The sequence below is a fragment of the Larimichthys crocea genome, chromosome XXI, assembly GCF_000972845.2.
Source record: "Larimichthys crocea isolate SSNF chromosome XXI, L_crocea_2.0, whole genome shotgun sequence".
Lineage (NCBI taxonomy): Eukaryota > Metazoa > Chordata > Actinopteri > Sciaenidae > Larimichthys > Larimichthys crocea.
Window position 1 is genome coordinate 14074741 of NC_040031.1, and position 22365 is coordinate 14097105.

At 41.8% G+C, this 22365-nt stretch overlaps 2 protein-coding genes across 8 annotated transcripts in view; one reads left to right on the forward strand and one right to left on the reverse strand.

The window, feature by feature from the left end:
* LOC104940619 (1-phosphatidylinositol 4,5-bisphosphate phosphodiesterase zeta-1) overlaps positions 1-22365 on the forward strand; it is a 26618-nt gene continuing 4253 nt past the window's right edge. Inside the window, exons 1-12 of one of the 4 annotated variants that reach the window (XM_027273062.1) lie at positions 1-111; positions 1072-1267; positions 2799-3000; positions 4840-4984; positions 5293-5445; positions 7112-7291; positions 7443-7602; positions 8994-9110; positions 10624-10796; positions 12447-12573; positions 15090-15239; positions 15498-15608. In XM_027273062.1, coding sequence (XP_027128863.1) covers positions 1078-1267; positions 2799-3000; positions 4840-4984; positions 5293-5445; positions 7112-7291; positions 7443-7602; positions 8994-9110; positions 10624-10796; positions 12447-12573; positions 15090-15239; positions 15498-15580 — 1680 coding nt within the window. In that variant the 5' untranslated portion in view covers positions 1-111; positions 1072-1077 and the 3' untranslated portion in view covers positions 15581-15608. Of the gene's footprint in view, positions 112-407; positions 488-1071; positions 1268-2798; positions 3001-4839; positions 4985-5292; positions 5446-7111; positions 7292-7442; positions 7603-8993; positions 9111-10623; positions 10797-12446; positions 12574-15089; positions 15240-15497; positions 16203-22365 lie in introns of those variants that run through there. The other 3 variants (XM_019260872.2, XM_027273064.1, XM_027273063.1) reach the window with 3 other exon arrangements.
* pik3c2g (phosphatidylinositol-4-phosphate 3-kinase catalytic subunit type 2 gamma) overlaps positions 15692-22365 on the reverse strand; it is a 15759-nt gene continuing 9085 nt past the window's right edge. For all 4 annotated transcript variants that reach the window (XM_027273061.1, XM_027273060.1, XM_019260871.2 and 1 more), the window contains exons 19-34: positions 22209-22303; positions 21846-22026; positions 21650-21757; positions 21457-21549; positions 20947-21076; positions 20711-20847; positions 20452-20621; positions 20174-20330; positions 19974-20083; positions 19676-19844; positions 18587-18705; positions 18405-18501; positions 18252-18315; positions 18092-18171; positions 17856-17981; positions 15692-17220 (exon numbers count right to left, since the gene is read on the reverse strand). In XM_027273061.1, the coding sequence (XP_027128862.1) occupies positions 17068-17220; positions 17856-17981; positions 18092-18171; positions 18252-18315; positions 18405-18501; positions 18587-18705; positions 19676-19844; positions 19974-20083; positions 20174-20330; positions 20452-20621; positions 20711-20847; positions 20947-21076; positions 21457-21549; positions 21650-21757; positions 21846-22026; positions 22209-22303 (1989 nt within the window). In that variant the 3' untranslated portion in view covers positions 15692-17067. The remainder of the gene's footprint in view (positions 17221-17855; positions 17982-18091; positions 18172-18251; positions 18316-18404; positions 18502-18586; positions 18706-19675; positions 19845-19973; positions 20084-20173; positions 20331-20451; positions 20622-20710; positions 20848-20946; positions 21077-21456; positions 21550-21649; positions 21758-21845; positions 22027-22208; positions 22304-22365) is intronic.

Genomic DNA, 22365 nt, shown 5'->3' on the forward strand with positions numbered 1-22365 from the left:
TGGACTGAATCCACTGATGTCCTTGAATGTGCACAGGGCATTTTGAGTATTTATATACCCTGCTTATTTCTTGTTAACTAAATATCTACTCAAAGATCGTCAATATCTGAGGTAGGCTGTTGTTTACATGATATATTATTGATATATTATCGAGTTTTCTGGAAACACTCTAGCTAACTCAGCTCCTGAGAGACAGTGGTTTACTGTAAGTATAGTAAATGTGAGGAAGGTTTATCATTTATCAGCATTTTATCTAAGGTTGGTGATTTGTTCGGGTTAAGGGACAATTGTTAGCTATTATTCAGGGATCTATTGATGTAGCTGCAAATGCATAAAAGGTTAATGAAGATGATAGCAGAGCTTGTTGCTTTGTGTTGATCACACTGAGGTGACAGATGCAGTGGGAGGCTGGCCCACTGCAGGGCACCCAATGACAGCATTGGCACACGCCTGAACTGTCAACGGCTGCAGAACAGTGAGATGAAAGGTATGGAGAGGGAGCGAGAGACAGAGCGACAGAGACATAAAGCCAGGGAAAGTCACAGATGCTTTTGTCTCACTGACTGAGAGAATGACAAGGAGAGAAGAGGGACTAAAATGAGAAAGTCACACAGACGCTGCCTTAGTATTTGATGGAAGTAAAAGATACAAGAAAAAGAGGGGGGGTGTTAGAGGATGGGAGAACTTTATGCAGAGTGAGGACCCTGACTTCTCTTGTATTCTCTCTCATGCTGAGTTTGAATAAAAAGATTTTCAGCAGTGAGCTCAGGTAAAAGCTTGGGTACATCTCTGATCTGGCATTCCTATTCACCAAATCTTGTATATTTATAGAAAGCAAGTCATGTGCTATGTCCTTGAAACACTTGGTGGTTAAAATATCTCAAGTATTATGCTTTAAATGGACCAAAAGTCAACATTTTCTTCCTTCTAACACTGCCTTGTAGAAAGACTTGTGTCTTTGCCAGATTTGCATGTTGATGACATACTAGTTGGAGGTTTCACGAAGAAACTAAAGAACAACCTCCCATGATCAACGACATGGGATTAAGAGGCTATAATGATTGTGTGCAGGACAAGATGAGAAGAAGCAAGGCCCCATCCTCCAGGAGAGCTGAAATCCAGCAGCTGCACCAGTGCTACGCCTTAGGCCAGACGACTTTGCCTGCCTGTGCCCTCCTCAGGTTCCTTCGCAAGGAACAGATGGAGCTCAAAGCAAATGAGGAGACGGCAGAGAGTTTGATTGATAGATATGAGATTGAAGAGACAGGTAAGTGAAGGGAGAGCTGTGTACAACATCAGGCTGTTTGCTGCTCATTACTATGCATAAAGAAATATTCTCTTCTTTAAGGACTAAGGCTTTGTCACATAATCATGCTAATTTGGTTAGAACAGAAGTTAAGGCCTAAGCTCCAGTGGCGCCTGGCTGACAAAGTGATTTGCTGTAAGTCCAGAGGCAGGGGATTGAAATGACAGAAGGAAAATTAAAGTCAGACTTGTCAATGGACTAGTAGACCAGATGTTTTGTAGAGCCCAGTGCACTTCTGGCAAATTTACAGCATCACAAGCAGCAAAACAGGAAAACAACACAATTAAGGCACACAACTAATCAGTGCTGCAGCTAGCATGCACAATGCCAAGACCTGGGAATTAGTTCACCTATGTGGAATTCCTACACGGATCCGATTTCTGAACTATTTTTGCTTCGTGGCAGGGTTAAAATATTCACTTTCTGCCTAATAAATCCCATCCACTAACATGACATGATAATGAGATAATCAGTGTTAATTCTTCCCCCCTATCAGAGGTCATAATGTCATTGCTGATCGGTATAGACAGATGCCATGGGTCCTCTTCCATAAAGAAAAGACAAACTACAGTCATAAGTCCTTTCACTTTTTGCGTCCACCATAGTTTGTCCTTCAAGCTAATGTCTGCTATAAACAAGGTCTATTTTAAGCTCAGTGATTGGATGTTTCTTACGGTAGTGTTCCATGGGAGATGCTTTCTTGTGTTTAATCAAACAATCTGAATTGTTTGAGTGTACTATGTTTTTAAATGTTTCATTTTGACTTACCGAAGTTGTGTCTTTTACTAAGGTACACCTGAAATCAAATAATCCATTAATACAATAATAGTAACTCAGTAACCTTTGACAAACTGCTATCTTGAGTGAACTAGTTTAAGTTACCTTGTCACAGTTTCGTTCAACAAAGTGAACCCAAATGCAGACGTGACGGTTGAGTGAACAGAAAGGTAACTTAAACCACTTACAGAAAAAGGGAGGAAAACATAAAACAACAAAAAAGCATCCAGGCAAACCAAACACATGATGTAAAACAACAAAAAAGCATCCAGGCAAACCAAACACATGATGAGTACAACAATCCAAGATAAATCCAGTCCAACTGGAAAGGCTAGGAAAAAGAGCAGGAACAAGGGAGGAAGCGCAAAGACTGAAAACAAAACAGGACTGGAGAGGAGACACAAGTGAAGACAGAACAACAAAACACAGGTGGAAACTAATCAGGGTGGAACAGACAATCAAAAATGGTGGGAAACACAATAGAAACAGGAAGTGATCCAGTAAAAACTCTTTTGCCATTAAACACGAAATGCGAAAACAGAAATGTGAAACCATGACGATGCTAGCTAGTGGCTGTAGAGATCAAGATTGGTCTGTTATCAGTTTGATTTGACACACTGAACATGATTTTAGCTTGAGGCTACTGTAGTCCTTTTTTACGCATGGTAAAGACCTGATTTTGATTGTGTTACTCTGCTTCTTCCTCCTCTTCCAGCCAGAGAAAGCAGGTCCATGACGTTTGAAGGATTCCTCAGGTACATGGAGTCTAAAGATTGCTGCATATTCAACCAGGCCCACACAGCTGTGTACCAAGACATGGACCAGCCTCTCACCAGTTACTTCATCTCCTCATCACACAACACCTACCTGACTGGACATCAGCTAGTAGGAGAGAGTGACCTGGATGCCTATGTTTGGTAAGGACAGACTTGTGTTCTTCTTCATCATGCAGCACTTCAGAAAACCACCCAAGGTGTCAGGAAAAAGATCCCAATGTGACATACATTTAGTATATACAAATGGTTAATTCTACTTTTAATTACAATAAACTAATCAGCTGAATATATTTTTACTAATTTCTATTTTATGAAAGTTAAAATAAATGATAAAAAACAATTTAAACACCATTTGGCTCTGATAGTAATCTAAAATGCCCTTCAATACACCATTACCTTCTCTGTGAAGTCTCTCCACCGGTCCTACATGTGTGTTATCTAGATACTCACTTTGCCACTCATTTCATTGACCCACTCATGTGCTGAGGCAGACAATGAAATTGCTGTGGTCCCTTTATGGAGTAATGGAGGTGATTACGAAAGGGGCTGATGGCAGCAGAAGTGGTGTATTTATGGTCCCCGTGAAAATGCTGAGTGCCCTGGCTGGCTGGTAGAGTGGAACCATCCAAACCAGCGGACTGGAAGCTCTGGTTTACTTAGATAATGAAATAATCACCAAGAGAGGAGAACAAAGTGGCACGAGTAGAAGGTGGCTTTTTAGAAATCCCAGTACTGCACAGGTGGAGAGTGAAGAAATGCAAGATTAACAGTAATACGCTGTGAAAGAAGGAATTTCCGAAGGTGACATTTGAAAAAGTAGTTTGCACAATTTGATTTATCACTGAAACTTTTAGTTGTGTATGATCAAAATGTAGATATAACTGTGCTACAATATCACACACTTACACACTCCTAGTGGCATCATGCTAAACTAAACTAATTACAACCTGGCTCTAGATCTGTTATCAACGCACAGAAAACAGAATGAGAACAAAGTCGTGGTGTAACTTGTAAACACATTTTACGTGACATGACATGTTTATTTCCCTGCAGGACTTTGCTGTCCACAGTCAGCTGTACAAAATAACACAAAAATGTTACAAAGACGAAGAAATAAAAAAGATAACAAAGCAGTGAAAGTGAAAGTAGGACCTAGATAAAAATGAGCTTAGCTGTTCTCTCATCCATCCTCTGGATGAGAGAACAGCGCAAAATCAATTACAATGTGACTTGCAATATGATACCACTTTACTACAAAGCAACTCCGCAATGCACATCTTAGAGCAAAACAGTCATGACATTTTGTGAACAAAGACAAAAATATAGCAGAAAGCAGAAAGCTAAAGTGAAACATGCATGGACACCAACTCCTGAAGACAGCAGAAGCGTGTCCATGTGTGCCATCATTTAAATGTAAAACAGCGACTATTTGGTAGAAAAGTTGGATTTACCAAAACGCAGCACCATTCCAGAGTTAAGCTGTCTGGAGGGTCTAATCATGTGGGTCTAAAAGGGTGATATCATTTTGCATCAGGGTTGCAAGAAAATGTATCATAGCCACAGCGATTATTTGCCCCATCCCTGCTGTGAGAGTAATATAATTCAATTCTTGTCCACTACCAACACAAAGCAAAGGCCCGTTCTGTTCTGCAGATGGAAAAGTAACATCACCATTTTGTGGTGTTAAATGAGGAGGAGACCCACTCAGAGGTTGGAAATTACTAGACTGCATTGTTTGCTACACATTATGCATATATTGATATGCAGTAATATGTCATGGAAGTGGCTATGATGGCTTGACTTGTGAGAACTTGACTTGAACTTCTTGTGAAAATAACTCTGCTTCAGCTCTACACTTCTAATTTCTGATTTAGCACATCATAAGTGCTCATCATAGCCTTGCCACATGCTGATTGTGTGTGCATGTGCCTCTGTGTGTATGCATGTGCTTGTGTGTGTGTTTGCATGTGTGTGGCACAGTGCTCTGAGGAAAGGCTGTCGCTGTCTGGAGATTGACTGCTGGGATGGGCCAGATATGGAGCCTGTAGTCTACCATGGCTACACCCTGACCACCAAGATACTCTTCAAGGATGTTATCACGACTGTGAAGCAACACGCCTTTGAGGTATATAGTATAGTTACATGACATATACTGTATATCCTGGAGCGGTGCCTGAGGCATCTAACTATTCGCTCCTGCTTCTAAAGACCCCAGGAGTCCCTGCTTAGCTCCATTTGCTCTAATTAATAGCATCTCTAGTACTTGCAGAGCTTGCAAGTTGCCTTTGATTCAGGCTGTTCAGGCCATTCTCTGCGATGTGTTTGGAGAATTTAGAGCTTGCAGTGGGAGCAGTAGATACAGGTTGATGCTAACTGTTGATGATAGGGGTTGAATCGTGATTTTTTGTGTGCTATGTGATTATTTCTTGACAGGTGTCTGCTTACCCAGTGATCCTGTCTTTAGAAAACCACTGCTCCAAGGAGCAGCAGGAGGTAATGGCCCAGTACCTCATCTCCATCCTTGGGGAGAATCTACTGAGAACTCCCTTGGATCACTTGACCACTGGAGACCTCCCAAGCCCAAATGTAAGACTCATAAAAGTGAGAACCCGGCCATCTGAGTGGTAAATCAGAAAGAGAATCTGTGTTTAATGTCAGAGCTGCTGGCACAGGCAGAGGGATGATAGCATTTGTATGTATAAATCCTCATCGTCTGTCATAGCAAAGCAAAACAAGGAGAAAATGAGACCTTTTCGTCGTCACAGAGGGCCTCATTAGTCTTTTTCTAAGGTTTCCTGTGCCTCTCTTCTCCACTGGGACTAGAGGGGTAGATGGACATCTGCATTTGTAAGCCTATTTAATCCTGCTGAGATTCATAAAATCTAAAATGTGGTCGATCTGGAGAAGCGTCCATCATTTTAAGTGTGCTGAGGCTTTTGAGCCGATTGTTCATTTAGATTTCCCTGTTTGGGGTCTGACTTGAAGCGTCTGCCTCAACCCATGACTGAGTGACTGGCCTGAAAGATGCCGGCACAGTCACTCCAGTCTATTCAATATGACAAGAAGGATGAAGGGTTTTTCTCTGAGGGGGGATGAATATCTGAGTTTCTATACTGCCTCTGACTTCTGCTGCTTTGGAATTTACTGCAGAAAATGACTTGTGTTTTATCCTGAGTGTGCATATAAGATTTTTCTCCCCCATATTGCTTTTTATCTTTATGACTCAGGAAGTGGGGGCTTTCATATAGTAGAAACCTCAGCACTAATGGTTTCATCTCGACTATTAACCCCAAGCAAGTTGAATTGTGGATCACATTCATGCAGCTTCACACTCAAGTTACCGTCCAATTATGAAATATGCTATATTCAGAACTGTTTATTATCTTATACACCACCCTGACCACGTTTTAAATCTGTTTGCCAAATTGTCAAAGCCACAGGAAGGCTGGAAAAGCCAATTTTCTTCCCACTATTTTTCCATTATGCCGTTTTAGTGTAGGATTACAAATAAGCCATAGTTAATTAACAAGTTATTACTCTACTTTACTCCATTTTTACTGTAAACACAGGCATAATTCTTTTTAATACCCTCATATGATATCCAAAATTACATCAATAGAAGCAAAGCCTCTGCTGTAGCTCTCCAGACTGTATCATTTTGTGTAACAGCGATGAAAAATGAAAGAGTGCAGTGCCAAAGGAAGCTTATAATTTTCATACTATATGGATTCTTACAGGTTGTTAATGTTGGCGGATCTGTAATTTTATTTGGCACATTTTGCCTGTGCATACAGTATGCGCTGCAGACAGGGTGACTTACCACAGAGCCTCTTCCAAGTCCAGACCTTAATGTTTTTTAATTTTAGCATGATGCTGCTCATCTGCATAAAGAGCCCTATAGAGAACAAAACTGATTTTTGGAGTCAGGATGGTGAAATGCAAGCAGCAGATGTGTGATTGAGTGATTCGGTACACCTGCTGCTTCCTTGCCTCTTTATCCCACCAAACTCGGCTGTGTTTATGCATTGATGTGAACGTGGCTACTGAGTGACTCTTTGAAGAATAGCATCTTTTTGACAAATCAGGGAGGGGGCGGTTTGTGTGTTTTGAGGATGCAGGAAAAGAGTTGATGCAAATGTATGAAGGTTTTATGAGTGCTGGGGTTAATGTGCTGTATGTGTGCATGATTAAGGTACCTTTGCATTTATTTATGTGTGAATTTGTACTGCATGTGTTTCGGTGGGGATGCTAGGACCTGAAGTATAAGATCCTCATCAAGAATAAAAAGCTAAAGCCTCACATAAAGACAGAGGGAGAGGAGAGTGTAGATGAGGGTGAGGAGGAGGAGGAAGAGGAGGACGATGAGGAGGATGAGGAACAACAAACCAAAGCAAAGTTTTGGTCTCCCAGAAAGGCAGGGTCAAAGATTAAAGTAAGTCAGTTTGTGTTAAGATCAGTTTGTATGAGGAGATGCAGCACAGATATAGTTTTGAATGTGCACCGTAGCCACTAAGACGATGAGACAAATCTGCTTTAATCTTGTCTTTTTGCTCTGTCTTTCTCATTACCTTAAATCTATTTAGCAGAAGAAGAAAGTGGTGGTGGCAGAGGCTTTATCTGACCTGGTCATATACACCAGGTCTGTCAAGTTCGTCAACTTCAGTCACTCCACAGACAATCAGAACTACTTTGAGAACACATCTATGACAGAGAAGAAAGCTCGGAAGCTGGCCAAAGCCTCAGGTAAAATGTTTTAAAAAAAAATGTGGAAATGATGTGAAGAGAAAATGAAAGCCTGATTTTGGAGTATTAAAAAATGTGTATAATTGAATGCAAAACATCAATCTGATGAGTCCAGCAAGATTCATAGTTTTATTGCTCTAAAGAGAAAGTCTATGTAGATTCTCTTTGGATGTGAAATGCAATTACGTCCGGTGCCATAAACCTCCGTAAAAAGCGAAAGCGCATTAAACGTGACTTATATGACATAGGGGAGTACTTTTTAGGGAATAAAGCACAACAGCCAAGAAATGTGCCTTATAGTCTCACTGCTGGGAAGGAGGAAAGAGCCCACAGAGGTTCGAATCAGCTGATAATCAGTTAAACTGTCATTGCACTGCTGTGCCGCAGTATATTGGAGAAGCAGAGTGATGTGAAGAAATGAAATCTGCGCCTGCTGAGGACTGACATTTTCCAGACACACACACACGCTACATTATGAGCGGGTCGGCTTGAGACCATGAACAGCTCGACTATGCTGTAGCTGTAAAAGCCTTGTAGTCTCTCTCTCATCATCAAGCTCCGCGGGGAGACAACACAGCTATGATAGACGCAGGCTGAAGCTGTGTGGGAGTCTTTTTTTGTCTATCCAGAATGAGGATAATTATACAGGCGTCAAGACCTGATCAATTTCAATCTTCTCATGTATTCTATAAAAAATCCATTTGACATGAAGCTAAATAATGCTTAAATTGGTGCATCCTCCTTGCAGTAATCCATACAGGGTTTAGGATTAGTGTTTAAGACATTAACTCTCCCTGTGCTGTCTGACGACTCACGCATTTTGATGTAGGGCAGTTCACGGGCCATCACAATCAACCAGATAATCCCACACCGAGTGTACTGTCATCACAGAGAGAGAGAGAGAGAAGGGTGTGAAAAAAGAGAGAGAGATGTTTAGAGTCGGTTTATTATCTCAAAGTGCTGGTTCGGTTTAGGCAAGAAGCCAAACTGGTTAAGGTTAGGATAACCGTCTGGGAGGTGTTATGTTCTAGGGTGTCCAACATCCAAAAGCCAGGATATAGATGCGATGTTAGGGTTAGGGTTAGGGTTATACTTCAACACAAGCAACTCATCAAATAAGTCACAAACAAAACAGAGAGCTAAGAATCATCTGAAATGGCAAGAACGTGAATCTGTTATGATGACAAACAGGTACTATTAAAAAGTGACCATGTGTCTGTAGATAAACAAGCTTTCCTGGATCCACATAGCCATCATCAGATAGTTAGACTAAAACTTAAAGTATCCTTGGACATCTGTTAAGTCTGAATCAGTGGACTTTTCTTATTAATGACTCATTAGTGCGTCATAGATATCATTTGACCTTTGAGTGTTGTACGTCCCTCTCTCAGGTGCAGATTTTATTCAGCATAACCAGAGGTTCCTCAGCAGGATTTACCCAGCAGGTGTAAGGACGTCTTCGTCCAACTACAACCCCCAGGAGTTTTGGAACGTTGGTTCACAGCTCGGTAAGTTGGAGAGAGCGAGTATATGCCCGTCCAAAATAGGAGCTCAGATCTTTATGCCCACGGTCTGTATGCACACGAAAGGTATGCAGTAAAATGTGGGGTACACACACACACACACACACACACACACACACAAATCAATATGGTTCATACATTTAGTACATGCAGTCTTCTGATTTCACAGAAATGTTTATAAAGCAGAGTTGTTAGTGCTTTGTTGTCGACTCTGTTTCTATTTTGGCCAAGATTAATACATTCATTCAGAAAGAGACATGAAAAGAGAATCTCTTTGATTCTCCTCCTTTCAACGGGAATCAAAAAGAACAACCACCACAATCCATTACAAGACTTTTCTTTTTCTTTCTCCTTTCTTTTCCTTACAAATGGAGAGAAATCCAGTTGGCAAACTAAGATTGTCAAACTTCAAAGGGAACAACCTGACCAGGTGTCCCGTTGATTAGCAGCGAAAAGAACATTTCATTCCAGTTCTACAGCCTGACCGCCTCATCTGTGTTTTTCCCTGGAGCAAGTCCTCTCCTGGACCTTATCACAGCTCTTCTAAATCGATTTGCACCCGCCCAAATGTGTTTTTTTTTTTTTTTTTAACTTTGAGCCACATCCTTGTCCAGGTGACAACTTCAATTTTTCCTGTAGTTATCGTTGGTTTTGAACATATCACACAGTGCACCTGTGATCCTGTTCGATCATGAACTATGTTTAAAAAGATATGATGCAACACGGTGACGTGTGATTATCCATGAACTCAGAGCCACATCCCTGATCCGTCTGGCAGTGTCTTGGCGAGTCACTCCACTTGTCATCACACATCCTCTTCATCCGTCTCCATTGCTCAGTCAGCCAGCCACTGATTCTGTCACGGAGACCTGCTGATCGCTGAGCAGACTGTCTACGTGACTTCAGTGGCAGCTGTGCAAACGGTGATAGGCACTTTTCACATTTGCAGGAGACTGCTGTACAAAGCAGCAGCCTGGCTGGATCAATTACTGTTAGATGAGTAGGGACCCTGTGACATTCACAGGGAAAGTATATAAAAAAAAAAGGCAGAAGAATCCATTACAAAGGACAAAATTATGTGTGTATCACATATTTATCTTTGTTATTGTAGACTCATAAGTGTTTGCAGTCCTTCCCCACAGAGACCTATCTTAAACCTGCCAGCAGGATTACATCTGCCCATTTCTTTCTTTCTTTGATGGTCCGTTCACATGTCTGTAAAGTGTCTTTGTAATGCACTACAGAAAACCCCCTACAGATGCACTTATTGAACAGCTGGTGATCATGAATGCATCCCTGACGCAACGTTTGCTGTTGTTCCAGAAACATTTCAAGTCATTGTATAATTTAGTTCCCTCCTGCAGGATGAACAAGTGCCTTAAAATAATCTCATGCTGCTTGTTTTAGCTCAACAAACTTTTGGCATTCTCAGTCTTGTTCCTATAAATGTCTTTACCACTGCTCTGTGGCTCCTCGTTTTCTCGTTGGCGTTTTGCAGTGGCTCTCAATTTCCAGTCCCTGGGCTTTCCTATGGACCTTAATGATGGCCGTTTCCAGGACAACGGGGGCTGTGGATACGTCCTGAAGCCGACGTTTCTCTTGTCCAGACAGAGGAGCTCTGATCCCAGCTGCAGCCAGCGCAGCCTCAAACCCACACACCTGCTGCTCAAGGTAAAGCTATGGAGCACAGCACTGAATAATCCACTTGGCTTGGCTTTATGGATTAAGGTGTAGTGTTACAGGACTGTGTGTGTGCTTTACGTGCATGTATGAGTGTGTCTTTGCCTTCATAATCTAGGGATTGTGTAGCATCTTACCCTCTGCCTTCAGTTAAATGCCTTCCTGCCGGATGCTGTAAACCAACAATGATGTAAAACTCCCCGAGAGTGTCTCCACTTAATTAGATTATCTCCTTCAGAAAATAAAGGGGAAGGAGAGCGAGGGCTTATCTAATGCAATTAGACCCAGGGTCCAATTAATAAATCATTCTTTTTCCATTATTTTAAGCACACTGGGAACAGTAATAGCAGCGCTTGTAATGTAAAGGGGAATCAAGTCACATCGCCATGAGGACGGCGCTCACACACCAACACTTCTACGTCCAATTAAAGAGATAACGGTTTGCTCTGAGTGGGACTGAAGCATTGTATGAAGAATTGTACTGCAAAGACAATGTGTGGAATTAACTGTGATCACATGGGACTTACTGCTTAAGAGTAAGACGAGGAAACGAGGGAATTACTGTGCTGGAATCAGACTTAAAAACAGCAATGAATCATCCATTAAAGGATCAGTTCACCCAAATTACATGCACTCACTTTTAATCTGATAGCAGATCAGTCTGTGCTTAGATTTTTCAACCTGATCTAGTCTAGGTTGCGATTGACCTCGCTGACTAAGCAAAGTAGCAACTCTAAATGGACCAGTTACACCAGTACACCAGTAAAAGAATTCACATCATGCAATCTGTTGTTAGAAAGTCCAATCACATGGGACTGTGGTTGATGAAGACAATTTATCTTTATCAGACAACAGTTCATGAGGATGTTTAAACTCTCACAAGTCCCAGAACAAAAGCACATCAGACATTGTCTTCTAATGAAGTATGCACAGTGTACATCTTCCCAACAGAGCATGAAATATAAATGCAGTGTGCTTTGTTTTTGAATGCCCTGGGAAAAACTTCCCCTTTATTTATTCACATCACCGTTCTGTATTATTTGATCACTTGAGGGAATCTTGACTCAGCTCTAAACTCAGTAGGAATCAGAGTCATGAGCAGCATTCAGTGTTGTAACTTAGGTTTTCAATCTTTGAACGGTAAATTATTCATCTGCTCAGGAAAACAATGTTTCTCCTTCAGCTGTCACGAGGCTGTTTAGCATAAAACTGTCAACTATATGCAATGTTGTTATTCAGTAGCAGATCTTTATAAAAAATGATAACTCCAGACTGACATCTATACACAGAATGGACCATTGTGACTGTGACTGAGCATAATGCAGGGTGCTTTGTAGCGTGACTTTAGAAGAGGAAAGGGGCTGTAATTTTGGACCGGACACTGTAAAGGTCCATCAGTGCCAAGCAGGGCATGTCGTGATAAGTGCATGCAGGTTTGTCTTTGATCAGAGCTGGGGAAGAGAAGGCTCGGTGTGAGAGGACTGCAGATAAGCCTGCCTCTCTCCAGACTAGTGTAGTTACAGCGGTCTCTGCTTCCTTTCTCTACTCTTTCTGCCTCTCCTTTTATAATTTCTGTTTTTCCCTAATATCAGTTACATTTTGATACACCCCCTCTGTGACTCTATGTTGGTCTGTCTACAGGTGATCAGTGGATCCAACCTGCCTGTACCCAGGGGTGGCAAAGCTCTGGATCTCTTTGTCAGAGTGGAGATTCATGGGGTTTCCTCTGACTCCCGCAGAAAAAGCACACATACTGTCAAAAACAACTGTAAGTACTGCGAGAAAAACTGTACGTGGCCATGACATCTCAAAACACAGCTTGACTGGTTCAGATATACTGCGTCAGACTTAGTTTTATCAATCCCAGATGTATTCGGTCAAACTTGTGTTTGAGGAGACTTAGATTTTAACTTTAAATTTTCTAGAAATTAAGAATGACTGAAGAGATGAATACATTCTGAATGTTGAGATTGTGACAGTCCCTTGCATTAAAATGCTGCTACTGTGGCAACAGCCGAACACTATAGAACAAAGACCTAAAGGACCAGTGTGTAATATTTAGTAGCATGTAGTGGTATAGTTGCTGACTGCAACCCCCTGGCCCCACCCTTTCCTTCCTAGACATGGTCACGGAAACGTGAGAGGCCCTGCCTACAGCCGGTGTTTAGTTTGTCCATTCCATGCTACCATAGAAACAAGGAGGTTTAACATAGTATCTGTAGACATTAAAGGCTCTTTCTAAGTTAATAAAAACATTAAGATTTTGAATTATCAGGTGATGATACACTAGTGTAAACAGAGTTGTGCATATATTACATTTCTGCCATTTTTATTAAATAGAGCCCCTTAGTTTGACACACTGGGTCTTTAAATGCATCAAGCTAGAGCTCTGTGAGGCTGCACATTGCAGTGACAATTACAATGACAATCCTAACATGTTGATGTTAAGCAGGTATAATGTTAACGTCTTAGTTTAGCGATAAGCAAAAGCTACAGCTGAGGCTGGCGGGGATGTCTTTTGATTGGCTGGTCATAAACAGTAAAGTAATTGGACAAATTAAAATTTGAAATAACAAATATTTGACTAAAAACCACAAATGCCACCCTCATGGTAGCTCTAGTCAGGTGACCAGTAGGATTCATCCTCCAGATACAGATGACATACCTGCATACTGTATAATATTATAAACCTTCAGATGAAAATATGGCATGATAACCATTCAAACTGGATTCTAAGGAGTTTTCCGTGACAGCAGCATTCCTTTTGTCTTTTTTTTTTCTCCCTTTCAAATCCATTTCCAGTAAACTAGTGTTGGGCTTCTGGGGGGAAATGTGCTGATGAGTTTCTTCAAAATGTACAAGTGGATTTGCTTTGAAGAGAATTTTGTCATGCACTATTGCACTAGACTAGAAGCATGAAGCTGACACAGGATGCGCACAGGATGAAGTGCTACAGTTTTTTTTTGTTTCACGATACCACATCACAAACATTCACACTGACTAGTTCATTATTGTTTAGAATGATGGATATGAAAAGGACTTGTTGGGTATTAAATTTACCGCCTGTAACTGTCATCAAGTGAGGAAGCTAGTCCTCCAGCTGCCGAGGTTTCTGACAGACCTCCCATATTTCAGCTGATGTTCATCACAGAAGATGCCGTATGTCACTTTTGATTTGGAGCTTTTGTTTTTAAACAATGGCAATCTGGAAATTAACTTAATATCTAGACATGACATTGATGAAATACAACAGAGACCACAGAGAGAGAGAGGGAGTCCTGGAGGGAGCAGAGCACTTATGCATGCAGACATAAATCATAAAAATCGTTTCACACTGTGAAACAGATAAGGTCACTGCTGAATACAAATGGATGTGGATTTTATATTAAAACTCTGGATGTTACAGAGGAAGTTCAGAAAATAGTTTTTGAATCATAAATGGATTTAGAATTGCAGCAGAGATGATTCATTGGGCATCTAAGTTAGCTCTCCTCATTTGTCACTACTCTTCACATCGTGTATTCTGTCTGCGTACTGTGATTGTCATTGCGAGCACGTGGCTCAAAACACAAAAGTGTAGCCCCCACATAGCCACCAGCAAGGCTGTGAAATCTTGATCTGTTTTAACAAGCTGAATAAATAAATAAAACAAATACAAAATTACAGAAGCTGAATCCGGTCCTCTTCTACGATGTGCCTTTGGCTCCCGAGCAGTGTGATTAAACAAGAGTGCAGATGAAAAGCATGAAAGCCTCGTCGGTGACATCTTGAATATCACTTGTCACAATAAGGTTCTTCCAGGGTGACCTGTCACACTGACCTGTCATCACCCGATAAACATTCAAACATCCACTACATGTGGAGCACTCATTTGAAGTGAGTCTAACATTTGCTCTTTTCTATCTCAGTTTTTGGTCTCCACCAACTCCTGATGGAAATATCTGGCTGTGTAAATGCTAAATGCTCCACTGTGTTTATCAGATACTTGCTAACTTCCATTTGGTGCTGGGCTGTCAGTGTGCAGTGGATATTTAGAGCGGTTTTGCCCATAGCATCCAAAAATAATACTATGAGGAGTGAAAGTCAATCAAAATGGTTGCCATAAAACCAAAACAATGAGTTTAAAGATGCTCCATAGAGCAGAGGGGGCTGCAGTGTGATGAATCTCTGTGGGTTCATCACATTTGACTCATTATTTAGAATATATGACATTATGATTATAGCTGCTTTAACTACAGTACACCTTATGATGCTTACTGATTCCCGTGAACTGGTTCATTACAGCTCTGAGTCCTCACTGGGATACCGACATGAACTTCAACATCAGCGTCCCTGAGCTCTGCCTCATCCGCTTCTGTGTCCGTGACCAGCTCGGCCTTCTCAGCAGTGATTTTATTTGTCAGTACACCCTGCCCTTCACCAGCCTGAAGAAAGGTGAGCCACATAAGCGGAAAGAGCGACGGGGGGGGGTGGGCGATGGGTTCTGGGAGTCAGATGAAGAGCTAAATTACAGCAGGTGACATTGTGTGATCATCATTGTATTTCCCTTCAGTCCCAGTGTCAGCAGTACTGAAGGTTGCTCTATGGTCTTTGAAGTATTTATGAAAATGCTTCCACATATTTTATATGATTTAGCAGCTATACAGTATATACATTTCTTTTTCACGTCCCCTTTCCTTTCCCCCCCTTCAGGCTACCGATGGGTGCCTCTCCGGTCCCGAGATGGATGCAGCCTGGATCCAGCCTCCCTCTTCGTCTTTGTTTGGTATTCCTAAAAACAGCTCTCTGTATCACACTCACACAGTTCGCCAACAGATAGAAAAGCGTGGCTGATGCAGCAACAACAACAACAAAGATATATAAATAAATCAAAAGCACCATTTCCTCAGATATAAATACCAGTTTTATTGTCAGAAAATAGATGTGGCTTTTCTCTGCTGCCTGCACTGTGCGCTGCAGAGGAAAAGACCAGAAGGCTCCAGCAGGGCTGAAAAGACACTCTGACGACGAAAAACTATGTGCTGGAGAAATCCCTGGAGTGGGATATTAGATTCTTATCACAGGTTTAATAATTAATCCAAGTGTAATTATTGTGGTCGAGCACAACAACACAGTGTTGTTTCAGGTTAATCATCTATTCCAAAACAATTCTTCTATTAGGTCTGAAACCGATGAGTGATTCCAGGATGTATTAATACTCCATGAGTACTACTATGAAAGAATAGCAGCCAGTTTTTTCCTCCAAGAGAGACCCGGCAGGGAATAATATAAATAGCATTCACAGAGGTATACATTATTGAACAAGATCCAGTGCAAGGAGGTCTATTTCTATCCGCGTTCATCATTAAATCCTGTGAATGAGGCGGAGGAGAGTACGGGTCAGCGGGCCTGTCAGGAGGATGGCATTAAGATAACATGAAGGCTTGCCCTTAGCTCTTACAAAGAGTGTGTGTGTGTGCGTCTGTGTTTTTAGGTGTATTTGTGTGGGAATGTGAGTGTCTGCCTCTGCGTGTTTGTGCATGCATGTGCATGACTGTGTTTGAATGCCACTGATGGATAAGGAAAAGGATGGATTGAGGGGGAGAGCGTTAACTCAGCCCCTCAGGTCATAGACGCAGTGTTGTCATCCAGCTCACACACTCCCCCCCCCTACTTCTCCTCTCACCTTCCCGCCTCCCGCCTCCAATTCCACTGGTCAAGGACATCCATTTGACACAGCCCAAAGGGACAAACACACTCAGTCTGGGCAGGTATCAGACAAGCAGCTTCTAATAGCACTGCATCACCTCCTCTTTAAATCTGTCACATCGCCGGTCTCGACCACACACATTAACAAGGACACTTTTTTTGACTCACAGAAAGAAAACAAAGTTAAAGTACAAACAAAGAGTGCAAGTATGATGATAAAAGTTTTGTTCCTTCATTCAACATCAATGCCACCTCCGGTCTTATTAGAAAATTTGATTAACATTTAAGAGAGAACATAAAGTAAGTGTTTCTTCACAAAGTAAACAGTCTCCTTCCTGAGTCTTTAACTCAGGTTTGTAACTTCATCCAAGTACATCCACTGCCAGCATAGTTAGCTCTGGAGTGAGGTTCATTTACATCTGATAAATAGGTACAAACGAGAGCGTACGGTTTCCCGGCTCGGGTGAATTTGTCTCACTCCGACAGTGTGAGAAATCTTTGGCTTCATTCTTTCTGTCAGTGTGGCTGTACCCCCTGCTGGCAGCAGGTCCACAGTGCAGCTCTCTCTCTGAGGTCAGATTGCACAGTTCCCGAGAGGAAACCAAGTCTCCTTGTCAAGCAACTCATCCTCCAGTTTAATGTTGGTTGCAGCCACAAAAGTCTTCTTGCTCTTCACTGTCACTTCCAGCACCATCCCATACAGCAGTGGGACGTAAGTGTACTCCAGCTGTGAATAAGAGGCAGATATCTTAGACGACATTCAGAACATCTAGGGATTTGATTAGTAAAGTTTTGTACAACTTTTAAGTGTGCCACAGGGGGTTTATTCTTTTGTTTCGTTCCTTTCATGTGGCTCTGTTAGGGCCTGCTTTGCAACATAAAACTTGTGGCAAGAAGCTGTTCAGTACATGGGAAGCTACTGTACTGGTCAAAGTCTACAGGGTTCAACGCCCAAAGATCACATCAGACTCACACAGGTGGGGAGAACATAAATTAAAAGTTAGAGTGAATGTTTAAAGCTTTGAGTGGCAGCAGTTAATCTCTAGAGAGAAATGGCGTAGTCCACATTTATAGATTATAATAAAACAGCATTTATGAATATCACTAATGTTTAAGGTATGTTCGGCCATCTGTAGGTCCTATCCTACAGGAGGAATCCTTCCTCTGTTGCTCTTCCAGAAGTTTCTCCTTACCTAAATCAAGGGTCTAAGCATTTTTTTTAAACTTGTTTTGTTTGTATTAAATTAGTCTAAAAGGTACATGGACTCAGTACTGGCAGTACCAGCTCATGATCAAAGGATGAAAGCATTTCTAATGTTGCTGTTAGACTGCTAAATCATTGATAGAGGATGGTAGTCGTACCAGTTCATTGAAGGTGGGGTTGTCATTGTTGCGAACCACCTTTGTCTTCTTCTTGGACCGCTGCTTAGGGTCCGGTCTTAGACGCGTGACCACGTAGGCGTCAGGGTTAGCACCATTTGCCTGCTTCTGTTGAAAAGTATTTTTTAAGAGGGAACACATTTAATATGCTTAATATAATGCTTTCTTGTTGAATGCTATAATAGAGCGATGCAATTAGAAGAGTGGAGGAAGCTCACAATGTTCTTCAGGTGTTTTACCAAGACTGTGAGTTTACAGTCAGAGTAAGAAATGTAGAGCTGGATTTGAGGACAGGCTCCTGCAATAGAGGTGACAGTTAATCACATGATTTAAAACCTTTATTATCTTTTTTTAATACACCAAAGAGCAGAAAATTACCTGGCCCACCACCTTCTTGGACTATGTTGGGACCATCCAGGAACAGACTGCACACAAATTCATTCTGCACGTGACAAAACAAGATTTATAAGTTCGAGCAAAGCATCGCACAAGATGAGAGAGAAATCAACCAAAGTAACAAGAGAAACTTACTCCTTTGCATGGTCCATCAAAAAGTTGTTTTAGGTATTTATTCAGTAGAGACATCCTCTTGCTTGGCGTGAAAGACATCTTATACCAGCTAGGAAACCTATAAGGGAGAGGAAGTGAATATATGAATAATTATTGTGAACGAAAAAGCTCAAAGAAATCAAACATTTCTTTTCTTCACTCACTGAGGCAGCATGGATTCAATGAAGTGTTTCTGCAGCTGCTTATGGATCAGCTCAAACTGCCCGAATGTCTTCTCACTGGTCAGATAACCATCATGAATGGTTACTCTGAGGTCATAGATCTGTAAGTCAAACACAAAATGTATATTCCATTCAGCTGCAGGGTGAATAAATGAAGAGACTGTTGATAGTCCTTACTGAGGCTTTCAGGTAGGTGTTAAATGATTCTACATCTTGGGGCGGTCGGTAGCATAGTGGGTTAAGCGGCCTCCCTGTGTGTGGAGGCTATAGCCCTCGCTGCAGCTGGCCCCTGTTCGAATCCCGCATCGGACGGCTAATTTACTGCATGTCACTCCCCCTCTCTCTGCCCCCTGCTTCCTGTCTATCTTCAGCTGTCCTAGCAATAAAGGCATAAGAAGGCCAAAAAAATAATCTTAAAAAAAAAAAAAAAGATTCTACATCTAGTTTTCCACTATGTGTGCTGAAAAAAAATCTAGTGTTTGTACACTGCCTCTGTAAATGGGAAAACCAACCAAGTAGTAGTTATAAAAGTGCTATTTTAACTGGCCCACACTCCTTATATTACATAAATAAATAAAATAACTACTTCACTATAGATGGGGAAACTCCCAGGAAAGACATATTAATACTACCTTCACGCAAATACCTGAATGAATTATAATTGTCATTGTTACAGATACTGCTGCTTGCTGGATCTAAGTAATTGGGCAACTCTCTCTCTTGATATCAGGAAGTCTATTCTGATCGAAGATCATTGAAATCCTGACAAACACCAGTAACAGTCTTCGCCCCTTCTCTAGAGAGTGAGGGGAACTTTTTCTAAACACAGCGCTGCTACCTAGGAGGCCATAAGTGACAGCAGACCCCACACACAGACATGCACTGTCAGCTGTGCGCCAGGGGTTATTTCTCCCTGAACAAATATGTGTGAACCCGCTGTCAGTTCCAGGTGTTTCATAAGCTCCCCTGGATATTAGGATCTAACACAAAGCTCTGGGGCGCGTCGGGCAAACTTTGTCGGTGACATTTCGTCTGAATTACCACAGCACAAAGAGCAACATGGAGCCTCACCACATCTTTCCCCCTGACGGTGTATCCCTGGATGACAGCTTCTTGGATGTTGGTGCTGGGAGCGGGGATGCCATTCCGGGTTAGCGGTTCCTGTTTCTTCCCTTGAGCCATGCTGTGTGTCAGGAAGTTAAACTTGACTGCCACACAGCCCATGCTTTCCTTGATCTTCCTACATCAGGAGGGGTGCAAGCCGTATGAGAATCAGAGTATATGCATGTATAAATAAAACATGGGATATTTTAAATATTTTGTTTAGTTCATACAGAGTGTGTGTATGTGTGTGTTGTGTGTAAATTACTTTGTAAAATAGGATGTGGCCTCCAGATCTGTGTCACGAGGTCTGAGGTTGTTCTGGACATACTGCAGGTCATTACAGTCCTTCAGTTCTGGCATTCTTGCGTGTAGCATCTGGAAACCACAGACACACCGTGAATGAAAAGGTGTTTTATTTAATACGATCTACACGCAGAATAAAAGAGTCTTGAATATAGGTTTTACCAGCTCCAACATGCTGAGTATCAGTGCGGAGCGCCCTCGGATTACGTTGTAAGCTTCACAGCAGAGCTCCACGAAGCGATGTAAGCGCTGAGGCTTCTGCCCTCCGCCTGTGATGAAGTGCTGCATCTCAGATGTAAAGATGAATGGTGATCGGTCCCTATCATTGTAAAAAAAAAAAAGAGGTGAATGTTCTTGTTAATTCACATCATTGTCTTGACTGACTTCATGTAAGTTTGTTACTTACAAATGCTCCTCGCTTTTTTTTTTTATTCACTTGCCTTTTAAAACTTCCAAACTTCTGTGCATTGCCCATAATTTTGCCAAAGTCGATGTGAAACATGTGTCCAGTGTGCTTCAGCATGATGTTGTCATTGTGGCGGTCGCAGATCCCCAAGATGAAGGTGGCCACACACCACCCTGCACACGAGTGGATGAAGTTCATCACAGCCTGCACACACACACACACACAGTAGGAGAATGTTACACAATAGCAAAAGTGAATATTGAAGTTACCAAAGATTTTCTTGTGGTCTTAACCTCCTCATAATCCTCTTTAGTTTTGTTCCACATGTGGAACCATTTCTCCAGTGTGTCTTCACGAAGGGTGCCACCCAGGCCCCACTCCTGCTGAATCTTCCCTAGGGTCACTGCCTCTGGAACCACTTCCACCAGGCCTGACAACCACATAGAAAACATACATGAGAAAAAAAAACATGAATTCACAGCCACAGAGATAAAAGACAAAGTATTAATGTGCAAACAAATAAACAGACCCTGAGCTCTGCCTGTAGAAACACACTTGTAGGTGATCATTCGCAGATCCAGCCCCTCCTGTAGCCAAACCCTGTCCATCACACGGACTATCTGAAGTACCAGCATGTCTTGACGCAGGTTATCTCCTGTCTGAACGACACAGTTAGTAATGAAGGTGGTTTACTAAAAAGGATGCAAGAAGTAGATATTCCCTTTGTGTTCAGCGTTTGTACAAACTGCTCTGTAACAGACTATGAGCTCTTATTTTCCTCTTGAAGGAGACAAGTATAAAAGACAATCGGCATCACGCAGGAACACCTCGTTCCAACAGAAGTAGCACGAATCATTCATCAATTTCCTTGTACTTAGAATTTCCTCTAAGGTATGAACAAGGTACAAACACGTGTTATCTGTACTTGTCTGCCGTTGTTCACAGGGGGAAAACACACCGGTTTGAATTTAAGGATTAGTACAAGTACAGAAGTAGGGAGAAAAAAAAGAAAGTTTAAGAAAAGAAAAATGTTACCAACCTTGCAGATGACACTGATGTTCTTGGCCAGAGGGTCAGAGCAGATGAATGAGATCCCCAGAGGAGCAGCATTGGAGTTGTAAAACTTACAGGCCTATAAGTAACAATTCAAACAATGAAACACAACTCCTGCTATAGAGGTGCATATTATTTTACAGAAATGATATAAATAAGGTGCTGTGTAACGTTCTTACATCCACATCCAATGCCTTCACATGAACTGCAGGATCCAGTGGTAGACGACAGCTGACCCCAGCTTTAAAGAAGTCCTCAATCTTCAACTTTTCTTTCTTCAAAACATTCTGCAAGAAATGCATAGAAAAAAAAATAAGTTCATCATAATAAAGGATTACGAGCCAGTGAGTGATGAATGAATAAAGCTTTACAGACCTTACGTCGAATCTTATCAGCAGTGCGAACCTTCTCGGCCACCTGTATGAGCACAGACACCAGGCGGGTTTCGTGTTCCAGCTCCTGCCTCAGCGCCCGGCCGCAGGAGTGCCGCAGGGCAGCCTGGATCTTACTGAACCAGCTCTGGTAGTGGGGGTCAGTGTGGGCATCCTCCAGCAGCCTGCAAGCATGTAAAGGATTAATAAATTATAAAACAGTATGTGTTGCTGACAGGGGGAAAAAAAAAAATAGTATCAAAATACAGAAAAAAATATAAAGGCTTTCATTCCCTTTGCAGTATTACAGTGTTACAGTAATCCAAAACTCCATTCCGTCAGTTTGATGTCTGATTCTGCTGCTCACCAGTACAGTTGCTGTGCAATCTGTATGTTCTTCAGTGATCTCTCCAACAGCAGCATCACCAGAGGTCCATCCAACTCCCACTCACTCTTCAGAGCCTGCAGGAAAAGGATGACTGATGAAACTAACATCAAACTTACAGAGGACGTCATCGACTCTC